General features: G+C 33.7%; 1 protein-coding gene across 7 annotated transcripts in view; it reads right to left on the reverse strand.

Annotated features, from left to right (window-relative positions):
* Positions 1-4,296: 4,296 nt before the first annotated feature.
* The window catches only part of IFT74 (intraflagellar transport 74), a 78,558-nt gene continuing 63,512 nt past the window's right edge, over positions 4,297-19,342 (reverse strand). For 2 of the 7 annotated variants that reach the window (XM_027089061.1, XM_027089062.1), the window contains exons 17-20: positions 10,593-10,756; positions 9,559-9,684; positions 6,002-6,062; positions 4,450-4,625 (exon numbers count right to left, since the gene is read on the reverse strand). In XM_027089061.1, coding sequence (XP_026944862.1) covers positions 4,507-4,625; positions 6,002-6,062; positions 9,559-9,684; positions 10,593-10,756 — 470 coding nt within the window. In that variant the 3' untranslated portion in view covers positions 4,450-4,506. Of the gene's footprint in view, positions 4,626-6,001; positions 6,063-9,558; positions 9,685-10,592; positions 10,757-19,342 lie in introns of those variants that run through there. The other 5 variants (XM_027089063.1, XM_027089065.1, XM_027089064.1 and 2 more) reach the window with 5 other exon arrangements.

A 19,342-nucleotide genomic window follows, 5' to 3' on the forward strand; every position in this document is an offset into this window, starting at 1 on the left:
GCTTCACCAGCCCCCCTTCTCTGACTTTGATATTTCTGGCAGAAAAAGGAACTGAGCCAAGGAACGTCTTCAAGGCTAGAGGCCCCCAGGGAGGTAGGGCCAATTGGTAGTAAATGTCCATTTGGCCTTCTGATAACCACCATGAGCAAGGGACAGAGCTTATGTGGCTTACAAAGGCAAGAGCTCTGGTACTCTGCAGGGATTTAGGCTTCATCCATCCATCTACTGTTTGGCACTTTTGTTATTTCCTCCCAAGGGATGCTTGCTTTTCTCTGTAGGCTACATGGGAAGTCAGAGAGGCTGGAAAAGCAATTTTCTCTTCCTCTCCTTCTTAACCATTTCCCCTAATCCTGAGACACAAGGTCCCTGCTTTGTCCTTGGCTGGGGCGGGGATGGAGTGGTAATCGTTGGCCTGTAAGGTGGCCCTCCCTCACTCCAGTAAACAGAGGGAAAGTTCATTTTAACAAGAAGCTGTTTAAAGATTGAGAGAGGCTTTTAAAAATGAACTGTGGTTTCCTTTGATAAAAAAAAAAAATTCAGGTTGAGCTTATGGACTGTATCAGATAAATATTTTCACCTTTAGCGTTGGTGGTATAGTGATGAGCATAGCTGCCTTCCAAATATTTTCACCGTCATGTCATTTGAGACTTCCTCTAATAGGGTGAGTTTATCTGTTGAAAGTGACAACACAAAAATAATATTTCAGTTTGGCTAGTAGCAGTTCTTTCTTGAGCCTATGCCAAATACAATTCTAATCAATTAAGTTTGCTTTCTTCCATGGTATTACTATGTTGTTATCATGGTAAGAATACCGTTTTACAAAAAGATTTTGAAATAAAACAAGTTAATTTTGAAAATCTCATTTTAGTTTTTATATTTTTCTTGTGAAGTGCTCATCTAGTGTGTCTAAGCCTCTTTTAGGTAGGAGACCACTCAAATCCTTCTGACTCATGCTTCCTCCAAACTCTCTTCTATACTAGACTCTCCAATGGGTGTTATTTTCCCTCCCATGACACAGCTTCTCCTTATGTGTAATCACTCTGACCTAGAGGAGGATAAAGTGACCAGGCAGAACAGCCTTGTTTACTGATTAGGTTATTTATACACAGGTTATTCCTATGCCCCTTAAGGTTATACAGTCAGGTTTCAGAGCAGCAATTCATTACAATATGTTATGAGAGAAGATATTGAGGCAGCAAAGTATAATCTATTATCTTCTAAATATAAGCAGTAAGCATTAAGCTTTTGTTATTACAAAGTTATAATGAATAAATATTTTTAATAGTTTTTAAAATATTTTGTTTTCTTTTTTTAGTATGAAAACACATTCTGCATTGTGCTTTCTTGATTAAAACACAAGGTTTCTAGTCGTAGTAATGGAGGCAGTTTGGTTTACTTAAAAAAACTAAAACAAATGAGGTAGTGCAACGTCAACCTGGAAAACGCAGGTAGTGGTGAGAGAGTAGGAAAACAAGCACTCTTGCACACTGCTAAGCACGCCACCTTTCTGAGAGCCTTTTGTGTCAAAAGCCTTGGACCCTGCATACACTTTGACTCAATCCTATGAGTTAAGCACTACTACTTCATTCTATAGATGAAGAAACTGAAATTCAGAGACTAAGTAACTTCCCAAGGTCATATAACAAGTTAGTAGTGGAGCTGTGATTCAAATTCAGTTACCTTAGTCAAAGCTTACACTTAACCCCACCCCTTAAACTTCATTCAATAACATGGCGTTTGTTTTCAGAAAGTATTCCTATAATAAAATAATACGCAGCAATTTAACATGTTGTTGTACATGAATATATAATGACACAAACAAATGTTTGCAAAACTATAAATAGCAAAAGTAAGTTTAAGAACAGTATATTAATTTTATTAAAAATACATAAGTATATAATGCAAAATAGATATGTGTGACAAGACACATAGATGCACATCTAGAGACTAGTGTGATCAGAAGTAATTTATTTTCTTCATTTTGTTTATCTGTCTTTCCTAACTTTTCTACCTTTGTATTAAAACCGGTCTTTTTAAAGATGTTTAATCTCAGTTCTCAAACTATGAATCTGCAATTTAAAGACACAACCTGCTTTTATTTAAAAAGGTACTCTCTAGTAGTCCATCTTGATTTCTTCTTACTTCAAGCCTAAACATTCTAATTTATTAAGGTTGTTTATGCTGGAATCATATAGCTAAAGGAAAGAACAACAGAGAAATTGGGCAGGGGGACAGCAAGAGCCCCTGGAGCTTCTATTATCTTCTATCTTCTTTCATCTCTAGTGTGAACAGCATTACTCCATGCTCTAATCCTCTCACCCTGCCTGAATTCTATACATTAACACAAACCAGAATATGGTCCAAATCAGGGACTCCCATTAGTGAAAAAGAGTATAAAGAACTCATGTTTATTTACTGATAAAGATAAGGATGGGAAAAACAAAGACTTGCTAGCTTTCCCATGTTGACGTTCATTAGTAAGACTATTCAGCATGTTTGTTCAGTCTGCAGCTTCTTTCCACATGACTTACAAGGTGTTATTTTAACAGGAATGAAACTCACTGAGCAATGTGACTGACTGAGGAAGAGCCGGTTCATGCAGATAGTAGCCTCCAGGTCTATCCTAGCAGAGAGAATATTCTTGTTGGATTTGTTGAAAAGCTCTGAGAGGAAGGAAGAGACATTAGTCAAGAATTTCCCTCAGATAACACGTTTTAGTTTAAAGAAATCCTGCTCAATTATGTTCCCCAAATATCATATATGAGTAATTTAGAATGGAAGTTGAGAAACTTGCTTTTTTCAAGAAATTTTCAAAATTTTTTTCTGCCAAACTTCACATTGTTACAATGCAAATGCATATATCTAATGAATAGGCAATTTTCCTCCTACTTCCTTTCTGGGTAAAGACTGGTTCAGTTCTAGTTCAATGACTACAGAGTTGTCTTAACTATCATATGTCCTTTCTACAAGTTAAAGTACTAACTGTATATATGACTTTATTTGAATTTTTATTGCATGTCTAAGTATTATATGTTCATCACAGAAAATTTTGAGAACATATCAGGAAGTCCAACGAAGATGAAAAGACCCACAATCCCACTACTCAGAAAAAAAGACCCTAATATTAATAGTATATACTCTTCTTGAACTTATTGCACATTAGCACATTAAGGGTTCTGAGCAGTCAAGAAGAAAGAAAACAATTTACCTTTGTTTCAAATAATGTTTCCCAAATTCCTTTGACTATGAATCCTTTGGTGGTATAACACCTATTAAAAATCTGAGGAGCTCAGGATCTGAAGAGCACACTTTATGAATGCCACCTAAATGAACTTATCACTGTGCAAGATCTTCAGCCATACTAGTAATTCAGAATTAATCAAACTCAACAATGTTCACCCCTCTACCTAAACTCACACAGAACTAAAGTTGAATAATTTAATGATAAATATTTACTTCAAGAAAGCAACATGCATGGGTATTTTTTCGTATATAAATTGTATCTCAATAAAGCCTTTTAAAAAAGAAACTAATATGCTTGTGTTTCATGAATACTGAGAAGAAGAATAACTTGATGAACATGATATCAGAGCGAAGGAAGGATAGTTTTAAGGAATATTTTATGCTGGTGCGTATGCAAGGTGACTCATTCCTGCCCAAAAGAGAGGATACATCTTTAGTTACCATAATGTCTCCCAGATTCCTATAACACAATTCTACTCCTTCCACCTTTTCCTTTCAAATGTTCTAGCAATGCTTATAAATTAATCTACTTAAGTCCTCCTATAGTACTAAAGAGTGAATGTATACTCCAGGGTGGAAATGAACAGCAGTAGCCATAGTCCAGAAGAGCCGGCCATAAGTACAACATTTCTTTTAAATTTCATGTTTTTCCTAGCAAATATTTACATGTGAGAAAGTATTTTAAAAATGTAAAGATTAAAAGTCTTAATTCGAAATCTTTAGGAATAACTGATATATAAAAAGTTGTATATTTACATGTGACTTTATATGTCTTGAAACACATCAAATATACCCTATTTGAGAAGTAAAGCTCAAAACTAAATATCTCCCTTCTATTCTTACTTTTTCTAGAAGCAAAAATTGGCAAGGTTGATAAGTGCTAAATCAGAATCATACTCCACACACCCCTCCTAGGCTTGACATATGAAAAGATGATCTCATGTGCTGCCATAGATGTATTATACCAACTAAATAAGTAACAATGGCCACTTTTAGTTTGTTTTTCTCCTGGTTCTTTGAGACATTTTATCACCCACGCAAAACAAATACAAGTATAAAAGGAGACGATACTTTTTTATAAGTAAACTATTTATTTAACTATTATACTATTTAAAATTTCACACTTCAAAGAGGCCACAAAAATTGTAACATTCAAAAATTTTAGGTAAAACTATTCAAGGGTAAGCTATTATTTTTCAGCCGGCATGTATGAAGTTTAGCAGCAAAAGGATATTTCTATAGAGACTTGTAGTTGGTTCAGACTCAGTTTCTGCTCATGCTATGTAGAGCATCCATGATGGTTTTATTATACTCTGCAATCTGCTTGGTCACATTCTTCATAATTGGCCGGTAATCACTCTCTTGACTCTTGGTTGCTATGACTAATTACATGAGTTAAGGGGAAACAGTATCAAAACAAATATTAATCTAATTTTGTGACTCAGAAAGGACCCAAATTGTACTAGTATTTTTCTTATTGAAAACTGAAGATGGCACAAAAAAGCACAATTAGAATAGTTATTAAAAAAAACAGATTAAGCATCAATTGAAACCTAAAAGGCCAGGCAAAACTTGTTTCAAAAAAGTTCACCTATGGTATAAAATCTTTTTTAGACTTAACATTTCATTCATCTCAATCTTAATCTGGTCATAGAACAACTCAATGTTCAGAAGAACTGTCCTTTAAAGTACTACACAGGATTTCAGGCAAGTCTCTAGACTTCACTCTGTTTCAAAATCACCTACTTTATGTTGCACAAAACCAGAATTCTGGACTTTATCATACTGTGAATGGGAATCTTCTGCTTTTAAAATAAGTTGCACACCCCCTGGGAATAAAGCCCTTAAAGCATCTCATCTGGAGGTAAGCTGGGGTCCATGCTGCCCTGAGCTGATGTTCAGTAGTGTCCTAGAGGAGAATCTATGCAACCAGTGAGTCAGGATCTAGTTCTCTAAGCAGAGATGTCCGTAAATAGGTCAAAAGGGGACTAGGAAACAACCTTTGGGGAAATGTTTCTTACAACTCCACAATACTTGTCCTCAGCAGCTGCTTCCTTCTATGTCCATACAAAAAGACAAGCAAGAAGACTGAATATAAGAACTATCTTGATAGAAATAAGATGGGACATAAGTACTTATCTTGGTAGATGAAGCTGAATTGGCTGAAACACAGATGAGTTCGAAGGTCAAATTTCTCATGATACTACTTGGTTTATCTCTCCCTTTGCTGCCCAGATATCCAAGGTACAGCATTATAAATAACAACAAATGACTATACATACATACGTACATGCATACATACATATACATATATATGGTTATATGTAATTCTCCCAACAACTCTATGAGAAGGAAGTATTAACTGTATTTGAGATGATAAAATTGAGGTTTAAACAATTAAGTAAACTGTCCAAAGTCCATAACCTATAAGTAGTAGAGTCAATATTTAAAATTAGATCTCCTGACTCTAAAACCTGTACACTTAATCACTATGCTGCACTATGGCTTTGTACAGTCTGCTTTCTATTAGTTTGGTGTATACACACACACACACACACACACACACACACACACACACACACACACACACAAAATCACAGAATGGAAACTAAGTCTTATTCATTTATTTCCCACATAGTTTAGCCAGTGTTTTGTACATATTAGGTATTTGATGTTGAACTGAATTTCATTTCAGTCTTTAAAGAAATTCCTAAAAAAATCACTCAGTCAAGCTCATTCGCAGTTTTTTAAAGGATACATTCTTTCATCACAAAATTATTTTGCTCATGGTGTTGCCACTTCCTCTCCAAATTTGTAAGCTAAAAACACAAAAGAAAAATGTTAACCAGTGCCCATATTCAAAACAATTATACACCCCTTTGAGATGATAAGAAAAAAAACACCCCCAATTTTAAATCTTTTCAACTCCCTGCATTTTGAGATAAAGCCATGATAGACAAAAAAGGAATTTAAAAAAATTAAATAACAGTAATACAATAATAAATACAATGCTGAATTTGACAACAAGTTTACTCTGTTTACTTTAATTGGAAATTATTTATTATACCAATGAACATACCAACTGAAAGACAATTTATGATTTTTCCCTTTCCTAAAAGAACTTAAAACAGAAGAATGGGACATGATAGGAATCTCTCCTTGAAACCTGAAGGTCTAATGTCACAAAAGTACTATATATTCTAATACTGCAAAGGTTCAGCTATATAGGAGAAACTTCCTTATTTCCAGGGCTAAATTTCCTGTCTAATTCCACAGGCTGTGATAAGAGCCGAGCTGCAGTGTGAAGATTGTAAGAGGGCTGGTAAAAAGCTGGCACTGTTACAATAATTTCTGCATCAACAGGAAGCTAATGTGGATATTATATTGATGGTTGCTTCCTCCAAAGACAATTTTACTGTTATAGAATTAAATTGTTTTTCTGATTTAATTAACCTTGTAACTCTGGGTTATGGTCTTTCTTTTTTAAGATGCACATAGTTTTTTTCCTAAACAAAGGACAGTCTGAAAAATGAAACATTAAAATAATGTTCTGCCTGGACATTTCCAAGAAGTAATAATCATTTTAAAAAATCTGATAATTGAAACAGCATTATTAATATTTCTTTCTAATCTCATGTTAAAATTATTTTCAGGGCATAAGTTCAGTCTTAATGTAGCATCCATCCCATTGTTTCCTCCAAAGAGATAAATCTAGATATTAGGATGAATCATAATTAATTAATTATATGAACTGTATGTGCTGTGACTTAATGCTACTAAATCAGATCTAGCTTCCCCTGATAGAACCTTGAAGTTAAGATGGACTTAAGGAAGCAGTCAGCACTTTTTGACAATAAATCTCTAATAACCTTTTGCAAAGTCAAGTACCAAATTTTTCCTCTTTGTTTCATACAAAGGGGTGGCCTTATAATGCAGCAGACCCCTTAAGTGCTACATGAATAATGATATAAAAGCAACACTGTGTCAGATGGTCAAATTCCTTCTATATTATACATCTATTTCAGTTACTTGCCTTTAAAGCTCCAAGGATGTTATGAAGCACACATCTGTCTTTTTCTCCCTACAACTTATTTTACAAGTCTGTTATGAGCTCTTTATATGTTTTGGATATTAACCCCTTATGAGACATATAACTTGCAAATATTTACTCTTATCCTGCTTTTTCATTTTGTTGTTTCATTTGCTGTGTAGAAACTTTTTAGTTTGATGTGGACCCACTTATTTATTTCTGCCTCTGTCGTTTGTGCTTTTCGTGTTATAATAAAAAACTTGTTGCCAAGACTAATGTCAAGGAGCTTTTCCCCTATGATTTCTAGGAGTTTTACAGTTTGTTCCAATATAAATGTGTTTAAATGATTTCAAATCAATAACCACTCAAAAAAAAAAGGTCTATTGTATAAATTACAGATCTCAAAAGCCAGTTTTTGAGTAAATAACTGCAAAAGATAGGGAGACCAGGATGTGATTCAAACAGTTGGGATTCACAAAAGGCAACAAATAATACAGAGAAGCATTGTAAGTTGTGGTTTATGTTACAAATTCCTGTACGTGGGGTTACGAATAAGATTAGTACTTAATGTGGGAATAAATGAGGTAGCCACTGACTGGCTCTAAGAAATTGTGTTTGTCAAATGTTTTCCTCTTTAAATCATCCATTCAGTGGAAGAGGAGGGTCAAAAATCCATATGAAATATCAGTATTTTTTCCTATGAAACATAAGACAATGGCCTCATAAACTTTTTCTTATGTTTCTTCTCCAGTATCCATTCCCACTCTAAACAGACTAGGATAATTTTGCTATTCACAAGTCTATATCCAGGCCTGTATATTACAAAGTAGAGACAGAGTAACTGACGAATAAATTTGAAATATGTAAATTAGTGACTTCTAAGTTTTTAGTAGTTGTGGCAAACTCTGATGAGAGTCCACCCCTTTCAAGAAGAATATAAGGTTTGTCTTTTTTTAAAATGGTACATCCACGCAATGAAATAGCTGATGCCATAAAAATATCATCAAAAAAAGCGCTTGAAAACACTTAAGAAAACAATTGCTTAAAGAGCATATGCATACAATGATTTCATTATTTGTAAAAATCAATATAATTAAGGGTGTATAACTGCAAAGGAAAAAAAATTTACAAGGATATTATACCAAAATGTTAATGATGGTTGTCTATCATCATCATCATATTACTACACGAAGGAAGAAAAAATTTAACGCATTTAGCATTAATAAATCATAGTTGCAAATTGCTAATGTAGATAATTAGATGTGAGAATGACCAACCTTTATCAGACCACAATTACTGATTTTGTATATGACACGCATGCTTCATTTAATCCTCCAACAAATACTTATTGAACACCTATTATGTGCCAACCACTAGCACAGTGCTGGGAAGAAAGTGAGGGAAAGAGACATCATTTCTGCCCTTAGAAAGAGCTCTCAATGCAGAAGACCTTAGACCTTGTTCAGGTAATTATCAACAGGATGAGTGATATGAAAAGGGGGCTTGTCTATGCATCCTGTGTAATAATCAGAGATGTAAATAAATTCAAGAATATTACTGCTCTTTATAGCATTATTTGAATAGTTTGAAAACAAGAAATAACCTAAATGTCCAACAATTTGGAATTGACTCAGTAAATTATGCTATATCCATATAGTCAAATATTATATAGAATCATATTTTTACAAAATCTACTGACAAGGGAAAGTATTTATGATGTATAGTTAATAATGAAAAACAAGTTTCCAAATAATAGGTACAATATGGTACCATTTCTATAAATATACAGAAATAAATGTGTACGTATGTACATGTATAAACTAAGTGTACACATAACATAGAAATATAGACTAGAAATATCTGTCTTCATATACACAGAATCATCTCCTGGGTGGTGGGATATTAGTCATTACGGCTCATTTTTGTTATCTGCAGCATTTATGTATTAGCAAAGTTTCTGCATTAAAAACACTTTACTTTTGAAATTTTTAAAAGCCATTACCATAATGGCTGTGCCCAGAACAGTGCCTAGCATAGAGTTGGCCTTCGATATAAGTTTACAGAAGTCAGGAAAGCAGGAGTAAATTCATATATAGTGAATTCATGTATAGTGGAGACTATACAGAATCTAGTTATCTTCAAAGCCAGAAAATCTGGAAGGTAAATAAAGCAGGTGAAAAAAAAAAAAGGGAATGGATTGCTTTGGGAGTGAAAATATAGATCAAGAGAACAGGCCAGATAGCCTAAAAACAGAATGAATTTCAGTCTTATTTTTTTCTTTTTACCTGAGAATGTGTCTCGTTTTCTTGCAATTGTGTTTTTAGTGTCTCATATTCTGTGTTTAGTTTCTGAATTAGTTTTTTAAAGGCATTTCTGCGGGTTGATAATACTGTTCTCTCCTGATGCAATTTCTAGATAGATCCAAACAGAAGTAAGTAACAGGCTTTAGCAGATACCTAGTAAACCAATATAAACAGCATTTGACTTAAACAATTTCAATAATATTCTGATAAAATTCTACCAAGGCTATAATTACTCTAAAAGCTGTTTGTAAAAATATCCTTTTAATGATAATAAGCTAAATTAATATTAACTATATTAATAATAACTTATTAGGGCTGTCATATGTGTTTGTACTCCACCAGATTTACTTTATTTTAAAATTTTTTTGTAAATTTATTTATTTAATTTATTTATTTTTGGCTGCATTGGGTCTTCCTTGCTGCGCGCGGGCTTTCTCTAGTTGCAGAGAGCGGGGGCTACTCTTTGTTGCGATGCACGGCCTTCTCTTTGCGGTGGCTTCTCTTGTTGCAGACCACGGGCTCTAGGCGTGCGGGCTTCAGTAGTGGTGGCTTGCGGGCTCCAGAGCACAGGCTCACTAGTTGTGGCGCACGGGCTTAGCTGCTCTGCGGCATGTGGGATCTTCACTGATCAGGGCTCAAACCTGTGTCCCCTGTATTGGCAGGTGGATTCTTAACCACTGCACCACCAGGGAAGTCCCAGATTTACTTTAAATTAATGTAAATGGCAATGAAAAGCCACTGAGAAGTCTTAAGTACAGAAATATCGTTATCAAATTTGCATTTAACAAAGTTCATATTTGAAGTACACTATTACTTGCTTTTCAATGTTTGTCTTTTGTTTTGAAACTTAAATCACTCTAAATTCCTACTATATATGTAAACTTCTTTATTTTTTCTTAGATTATATATCAAATAGTCAATTGAAAATAATAAATTTCTAAAAATACATATATTATTAAATTTAATCAAGAAAAAACCAACTTGAATTACAATTTCATAGAACTGTTACCATTTACCTTTTTCTTTTCTTCACCTGATGATTTTAAAGCTGGCAAATCATTATATGTTTCCAGATCAGTTATCATTTGCTTAATTTTGCTTTTTAGAGACTGTTGTTCCTCAGTCATTTTACTTTCCAGTAGCTCCATTTTTTGTAGATCCAACTGTAGACGCTGACTATCTGAAACGCAGGAAGATTCAAGGCCATAATTAGTCGATATTTTATTCCTTACACAAAAGGAAATGCAATCATTAAAAATCATGCATTTTTTTACAAGAGTATCTGCACAAGAAACATGCATTCACTGCAACTAGTGAGACAATACAAAGATAAATTTTTAAAAAATTACTTACCCCCCAGGTAACCAACATAAACCGATGTATATTAATCACATTTGTCTCCATTCTCATACAAACATGTAAGAACACACATAGTTCTTTTTCTTACTTAATAATATATGAGATAAAGATTCATCATTTTTAATATGTGCATGACATATACACACAGTTATGTGGAGAAAAAAGCAAGTTATGAAACGTTATGAGCAAAATTTTATAAGTACATATATAGTCAGTTCTCATTATTTGTGGTAGTTATATTCCGAAAAGTCATTGTAAACACTGAGTTAGCAAATACTGAACTCCTATGGGAAATACAGCATTAGGTTTCTGTGAGTCTCTGGTTACGATACTTTTATCAACTTTGATGATACTTTTATCATCAAACTAATACATAACCTTGTTTTATGTATGTTTCTCTTTAAATATGTTATTTAATATATATTATTGATTTGTTAACATTGAACTCAAGGCCAACTTATGCCTCAGTGAAGCTTATATAACTGACATATTTTCTCTGTAAGGCACATCACAGCCTTGCGCTTAGGAACACTAGCCAACACTTCAGCACTATACTTGGGAGCCATTTTGAATAGCAAAAGCACTAGCAAAAACACACAAAAGTGTGGTTAAAAAAAAAAAAAGTGACATTAAATAATATACCATGAAAAGGATACTTGTTTATAGTATGAGAACTAATGCAGGAAGGCATAGTGCTGCCTTAATCAACCTCCACTGGGAACTCGAGCATTCAAATTTTTCAAATTTGAATTCCAATTTTTCACCTCTGCGTGTGTTCACAAATGACCATGAAAGTGCTGCAAATATGAATTTGGGGTTACAAATTAATTTCAGTGAGAGAGGAAGTTTACAAATACAGACTCCATAAATAATGAAAATTGCCCATGTGTGTGTGTATGTGTGTGCGCGATTCTTTCTTTCAAAAGTATTGAGCATCTACTATGTGCCAGGTGCTGAGGATATAATGGAAATCAACAGAGACATCATTGTTTTCACTCGAGGAGCTATATTCTAGAGGTTAAATTAGGAAATTAAATAAGCACTTACAGTAAACTGGATAACTACTATGAAAAGAGTAATACAGGGTACCACAGAACATGTGGCATTGGTCAAAAGAATTCTCTTAAGACATGCCTTTTAACTAAGGCATTAAGGATTAGGAATCAACCACACAAAGGAAAAAGTGAGTGTTCCAGAGAAAATAATCAACATGTGCAAAAATGTCTAGAGGTAAGAAAGCATGAGGTAAAGTCTAAAAGTCTAGAGGTAAGAAAGCATGGTACCTTTGCACAAATAAGAGAAGTATGACTAGAACCCAAAGTTCAAAGTGGATGGTGGTAGGAGAGAAAACTGAAAAATTGAAGGATTTCAGTTCATGAAGGGCTTAAGTCAAGACAGGGAGTTGGGACTTTATGCTAAGGGCTGTGGCAAGTCATCAATGAGTTTCAAATCAGAGAGTAACATAATTAAATTTTAGAAAGTTCTCTCTAGTTGCCATGTGGACAATTAATCGAAATAGCATAACTATGTGCAGGAAGACCAGTTAAGTGTTGATTCAGTGATCTAGGCAAGAAATCTTAGACTGGTGGGGATTTTTTTTTCATTAAACAATATTTAGGGACTTCCCTGGCAGTCCAGTGGTTAAGACTTCACCTTCCAGTGCAGGGGGTGCAGGTTAGATCCCTGGTAATGGAGCTAAGATCCCACATGCATCACGGCCAAAAAACCAAAACATAAAACAGAAGCAATATTCTAACAAATTCAATAAAGACTTTAAAAATGGTCCACATCAAAAAAATCTTTAAAAAAACCCAGTATTTATTAAATAAATGCTTTCTATGTGCCAGGCAAATAGAAAGGCATGGGGAATATAGCAACAAACAAAGAACTTATATTCCAGTGGAAAAAGACTATATATATAAAATATACAGTTATGTCAGATAAAAATAAATGAAGAAACAGTGCAGGAGAGATCTGGAGGGACTCAAAAAAGATTAGGCATTTAGGATTAACAAAACAGGCAATCAACCGGATACAGTAGTTGAGCGAGAGAAAATGCGGAATCCCGTTTCCAACTTGAATAAATGAGTGTATGGGAGGGTAAGCAGAGGGACATATAAATTTTTGTCTGTTGGAGGGATTTATGATACACTGAAGTCGATTTAGGATTTGTTGAGTTTGAGATACCTCAGAAACATCCAAACAGAGATAAGTAAAGATGTCCATATATAGAAATATGGGTCTAAAGCCCAGAGGGAAAAATGTGAGCTCTGAAGATACAGATTCTGAAACCACCAGCATAGAGATGGCACCTGAAACAATGGGAGTGGTTCAAATCATCAACAGAAAAGGATTCATGACTGCACCTATAAGAATACCAAATTTTTAAAGAATAAATTAACATGAAGGATCCATATAGAATAAGAAATGACCAAAGAAATAAGAGAAAAATCAGAAGTCATGGGGAAAAGATATTTCAAGAATAAAGAAGTGGTTTGTAGTACAGAATATTACTTAGAGATTAAAAGAAAAAGATGGCAAAATATGTGTTGAATTTACTGACCAGGAGAACCTGGATGTATCTTCTGAGAACAGATTTCACAGAAAGAAATGGAATCAAGAGTGAGAGGAAGGTTTTAAGAAATTTGACTGTGAAACCTTTGAAAGAGAGGGATAATAGCCGGGCAGAGAATACTCGGAAAAGGCTTTTTATTTTTTTCCAAGATGTGATAAAATATGGAAAAAAGACTAAAAAGATACCAAAATTTTAATAGTAATAAACTTTTGATAGTGGGATTGTATTTTTAGTTTTTATTTATGCTTGCTTACATCTCCTAAATCCTCTATAATGAATATGAATTCCATTTATAATCAGAAAACAGTATTTTTAAAAATATTCCATTCTGGTAGGATTATATAATACCTACCTTCTCTATTTCAGAGACTTCTTAACTTTGTGATGCTGGCTTTAAAGGTCTCTTTTTTAAAGAGAAAGAAAGGTTTAAGAGGAAACCAACATTACTGAGAACCTGGAATGTGCCTGGCTTTATATATTATCTGATTTACTTTCCCTAATAGCCCTGGGCAAGGGTAAATTTTATTATATGAGGAAACTAAAGCTTAGAAAGGTAATTACTGCCCAAGGTCAACAGCCAGTCAAGCTTTGGTGCTGAGTGATATTGTTATCACGTTTATGAAAGGTTCATATTTTACAATAGCAAATGTTACTTTACGATCCAAAGATGCCTCAATGAGCAACAGTGAGTTGTGGGAAGAGGAACAGTAACACTTGGTCAATTTTGCTACTTCAGGCTTCTTTCCCCAGGCCCCATCCTTTGTTCTGCCTTCCTTATAGATACCAAAATAAAATCTGATTTCAGCTAACTCAAAAACAGAGACTAAAATGGAATTGAAATATATATCCTGTATATTTAGACGAAGAAATCTGGATTCAAACCTGCCTTGGCCAGTTTCTTCTCTTCTGTGTTCCCAGGGATAGGCATGGGAATAACCCGATACATCCTGTAGTTACTTATTTGTAGAGGCATACAGTGATGCATTGTCATCTTAGAACATTTTACCTTCACTTTTCCTCTAGTTTAAAGTAGGAATATGAATACCCTCAAAAAAATAGTGGTATTTCAGAGTGTCAAAAGCCAAATATGAACATCTTCCTTAAATTACTTAGATTTAGGGGTAGATTTTTATATTAAAGTAACATATTTCAGAGTAAAATACAAACTTCACAATGATTTTTATGATAAAATTTAATCTCATAGTGGGATATATTGTACCCTGTGTATACATATTATTTTTCTCTGGCTCCTTTTATTGTTCTTTCTTTATTGCTGCATTTCAGCAGTCTGATGATGATGTGCTTAGGTAAGGAATTTTTACATTAACCCTGTTTGGGGTTCAAAGAGCTTCTTAGATCTGTACAATTAAGTTTTTCATTAAATTTTCAGAAAAATTTCAGCCATTATTTCAACTATCTTTTCTCCCCCATTCTCTGTCCCTCCTCTCCTTCTGGGACTCCAATTACATGTAAATTAGACTGCTTGAAACTGTCCCACAGGTCATTTAGGCTCTGTTCATTCTTTTTTCTTCTTCAGATTAGATAATTTCTATTTATTTATCTTTAAGTTCACTGATTCTTTTTTTCTGCTGTCTTCAATCTTCTATTCAGGTCAGTGAATTTTTCATTTTAGTTATATTTTCAACTCTAGAATTTTCACCTGGTTCTTTTTTGTAATTTCCATTTCTCTGTGGGATTCTCCAATCTGTTCATTTTTTATGCTTTTATTTTCCCTCAAGCCCTTAAATATGTTTATAAACTTTTAAAGTCCTTTTTCTTTTCATTTCAACATCTGGATTATCTCAGGTTCAGTGTGTAGTGATTCCCCTTGACTCACATTTTCTTCTTTCTTCATTTTTACTAAATGTAAATTTAGTAAATTTACTAAATGTAAATTTTTATAATGGACATTTTAAATAACATGTTGTAGAGACTTTGCATTCTGCTCCTTTGAAAAGTGCTGATATATATTATAAATAAGCAATTAACTTTGCCGAACTAAATAAATCTCTAAACTTTTCTCCTTTGGAGTGGGTAGCATCTTAAATCTCTGTACTCAGTTCTTTCAACTTCTAGCTGCTGCTTTTTCCTAGGTCCCATAAAGCCTACTCAATGCATACACATTTCAGTAGTCAGATTAGGATTTGGTTAGAGTTTATACATAGATTTTTGGCACTCCTTCTTACCAGGATGTCTCTCTTATACAGGGCAGGCAATGAGTAAGTAAGTTGGTTTCTTCATGTAGGATTTAGCAAAATTTACTTGGACTTAATAAATTTAAGTTTTATTACCTATAAAGATTCTCTAATGGAAAAATCAATACAAAGCTGCTAATTATTAAACCTTCCTCTTCTACCTATGAAATCAGAAAGATTAAAATATACCTGGAAGGTGACATTATAATAAAAATGTCATGTTCAAGAATCGAGCAACTCTCTACTTATGAATATAACAAAAATCACATAGAGTATAAAATACCAAATAGTAAAAAAAAAAGCTTCAAAAGACATTGATTTAAGAAAGGAGGTTGTTACCAACCAAATTTGTCCTAAGTTGGTATAATTAAATGTGAACATTTCCTTCTGTCTCTTTAAAGAGTCTTAAGACTCAACCACATTGACTATATGTTATTTTAAAAGATATACCAATATATGGACTGAAATGTTGAGGGTTTTGTTTTATTGGATTAATATTTCTACTAGGGTTGGAAATAGTTAAGTTGAGAATCAAAGTGCTGAATCAAAGTCACTGAAGCTTATGGTATTTCAATGCTCTAAATAGGAAATGTACTTACTTCGTATATTTTGGCTGTTCGGTGAAAAGTTATATAAATCTAACTACAAGTTTAATTTAAAGATATATTAGGGAAATACATTTTTAAACTATATATACTGCTTTTTCTAGAGAAAGGGAGAAAACGGTTGGTTGGTACAGGGTAAAGTTTATCTTCCTTCAACCGCAGGACCCCATGAAAAGCTAAAAGCTTCTCCAAGAGAAGAGACAGGAAGAGGATGCAGACTAGTTCCTTCTGATATGCTATGAAGTTGCAAAGTTTACCAAGTAGTGTGTACATAGTAGCAAAACTCAGAAGGAACCACTTTGACCTGGGGAAATGTTCCTGAAATATTCTGCCATCAGCGCATTTGTTTATTCCCTGGAGCTTCCTTTCCAAAAATATAAATAAAAACTATTGCTGACAGGTTCCTTGTCTCTTTACTCATGCAGTTTATCAGTGTATCTTAACCTTTTTTTTTTCATTACTGTCCCCCTAAGGAGCCTTTTGTAGACTATTGTTTTCACAGTCACCTCCCATGAATTTTTTATATTACAGATGTATATCTGTTTATGTACAGTGACCTTTTGGAGGGCCACACACCTTTATAGTTAGTATATAAAATTTTTTTACCCTCCCCCCAAGAAGTAATTTTGCCCCCTTGGGAGTGATATCGCTCCATTAAGAAGCACAGAGTACACTAAGAAAATCAGGTGAGTTCCAATATTAACTTCAAGGGTCAAAGGGAGGCAGTTCACAAAAGGGGAATGTAAAATTCATTATCTCTGAAAGATGAACCAGAATATTATAAACCTCTTATGGTGATTTCCAGATAGAAAAAGTTTCTTGTGGGGGATGGTATTAAGAGAAGAAAAACAATTTATATGCTTGGCTTAAATTAACACTTAAAAATAACTGACTAAATGAAATTAATTGTAGGGGTCAGATAATTCAAACTTTAAAAGGGAAACTTTCAGTAAAATCCTTATCATAGTAACAAACCAGATTTTTATATCCATTGAAGCCAGTTCTCATTCTTTTTTAATTCTACATCTCTGGAGAAGACTAGGTTTTTAAAAGAAATGTAAACACAAAGTATAAAAGTATGAAAGGAATACAAAGTCCTGATTATTGAATTCATTTCCCGGTATTGATATTTACCCTTTTAAAAAATGTATGTTTCTCGACAGCCATTATACAAAGGTAGCTTAAAGGAGGCAAAAACTTGTTGAATTAGTATTGACTTTAGAAAATGAAAAATTTAAAACTATGGTCTAAAACACAAAACAGAAGTTTCTTAGATGAAATAATTAAACATAAAATTCTTCAGCTTATAGAAAAAAGAAAATAAAGATGTAAAAACACTCATAGTTGTATACATCCAAAATAATTGAAAATGGGATCTTGAAGAGATATTTGCACACTTATGTTCACTGCAGCAGGATTTCACAATAGCCTAGAGGTGGAAATAACCTAAATGTCCACCAACGAATGAATGAATAATGAAAATGTGGTATGTACATACTACAGAATATTATTCAGCCTTAAAAATAAATCCTGTCACGTGTCACAACACAGATGAACCTTGAGGACATTACGATGTGAACTAAACTGGTCACAAAAAGGCAAATATTGCCTGATCCCACTTATATGAGGTATCTAAAATAGTCAAACTTTTAGAAATATAAAGTAGAGTGTGGTTAGCAGGAGCTCAAGAGGAGGAAATGGGGAGCTGCTGTTCAATGGTATAAGTTTCAGTTCTGCAAGATGAATATGTTCTAGAGATCTGTTGCATTAACAATGTGTAGATAGTTAACACTACTATACTGTACACTTACAGATAGTTAGGATGGTAAATTTCGTGTGTTTTTTTATCACAATTAAAAAAATACTCATAATTAAACCAACAGTAGGTATAAATCAAATTTAGAATGCACCTACTCCACTTACGTGGAATGTAATTCAGATATACAAATAAAACTATGGCAAACAAACTTTAAGCAAATCTGGGCAGATAAAATAAATGTACAGAATGACAATTTTCCACCTATATCATCAATTTAAATTCAACTGCATGTTAACAGCGTTCAATATGCATTTGTGGATTCACAATCCTTTATATAAAACTCCTAGGCAGTTGTGTTTTAGAATGCAGAATTCTTTGAATTTTAGAAAAGTAATATAGTGTATATACTGATTATTATATAACTCCCATGACAGGGTCTGAGGCAGCACCCGACATCAAGTAGATAAATATACTTCTGCAGCAAAAAGTATGAACAGTCACACTAGGTAGGATAATTAAAAAGCCTCATGTCAGTTCAGGTCAGGTTAGCTTTTGCTGTAAAGAGCTTTTTTAGATTTGGGGATTCCAGATAAAGGGATATTATGGAAACTATTCCATTTTGGGAATCTTTAAACATTTTTAAGTTAGCAAATAGCGTCTTCCTTCTCCATGATCTCACAACTGCCAGAGTAATTTCCAGTAGATAAATAAAACATAGCTAATTCAAAGTCACCATACACCATCATAGTTAGAATCCACCACTTCAGAAAACCAAAGATACTACACAAATTTTGACTTGACTTTATCCTAGGCTCTTTAAGCTCAATTATATTTGTTTCTAATCTCTACCTGCACTATCCAAATGGCAGCCACTAGCCACATATGACTTTTGAGCACTGGAATGTGTCCAGTCCAAACTGAGATGGGCTGTAACTGTAAAATCTCATTGATCATTTTATATTGACTACATGTTGAAATGATAATATTTTGAATACACTGGGTTAAATATAATATATTATTAAAATTCACCTGTCTCTTTTTACTTTTTTAATGTGGCTACTAGGCAATTCAAAATATATATGTGGCTGGCATTACATTTCTTTTGGAAAATGCTACTCCAGTCTCATGTTAGTCATAATGGCTGAAACTATAATTAAAACATTACCACCTCTAGGATACCTCTCTCCTAACTACCCAAGACCACAGTGGATATGAGCCCTGTGCACGTCCATTGCTCCTTATCCTTCTATCTTAACACTGTTTCATTACACTT

The sequence above is a fragment of the Aethalodelphis obliquidens genome, unplaced genomic scaffold (genome assembly GCF_003676395.1).
Source record: "Aethalodelphis obliquidens isolate GAN/ISIS:26980383/991018 unplaced genomic scaffold, ASM367639v1 scaffold64, whole genome shotgun sequence".
Classification (NCBI taxonomy): domain Eukaryota; kingdom Metazoa; phylum Chordata; class Mammalia; order Artiodactyla; family Delphinidae; genus Aethalodelphis; species Aethalodelphis obliquidens.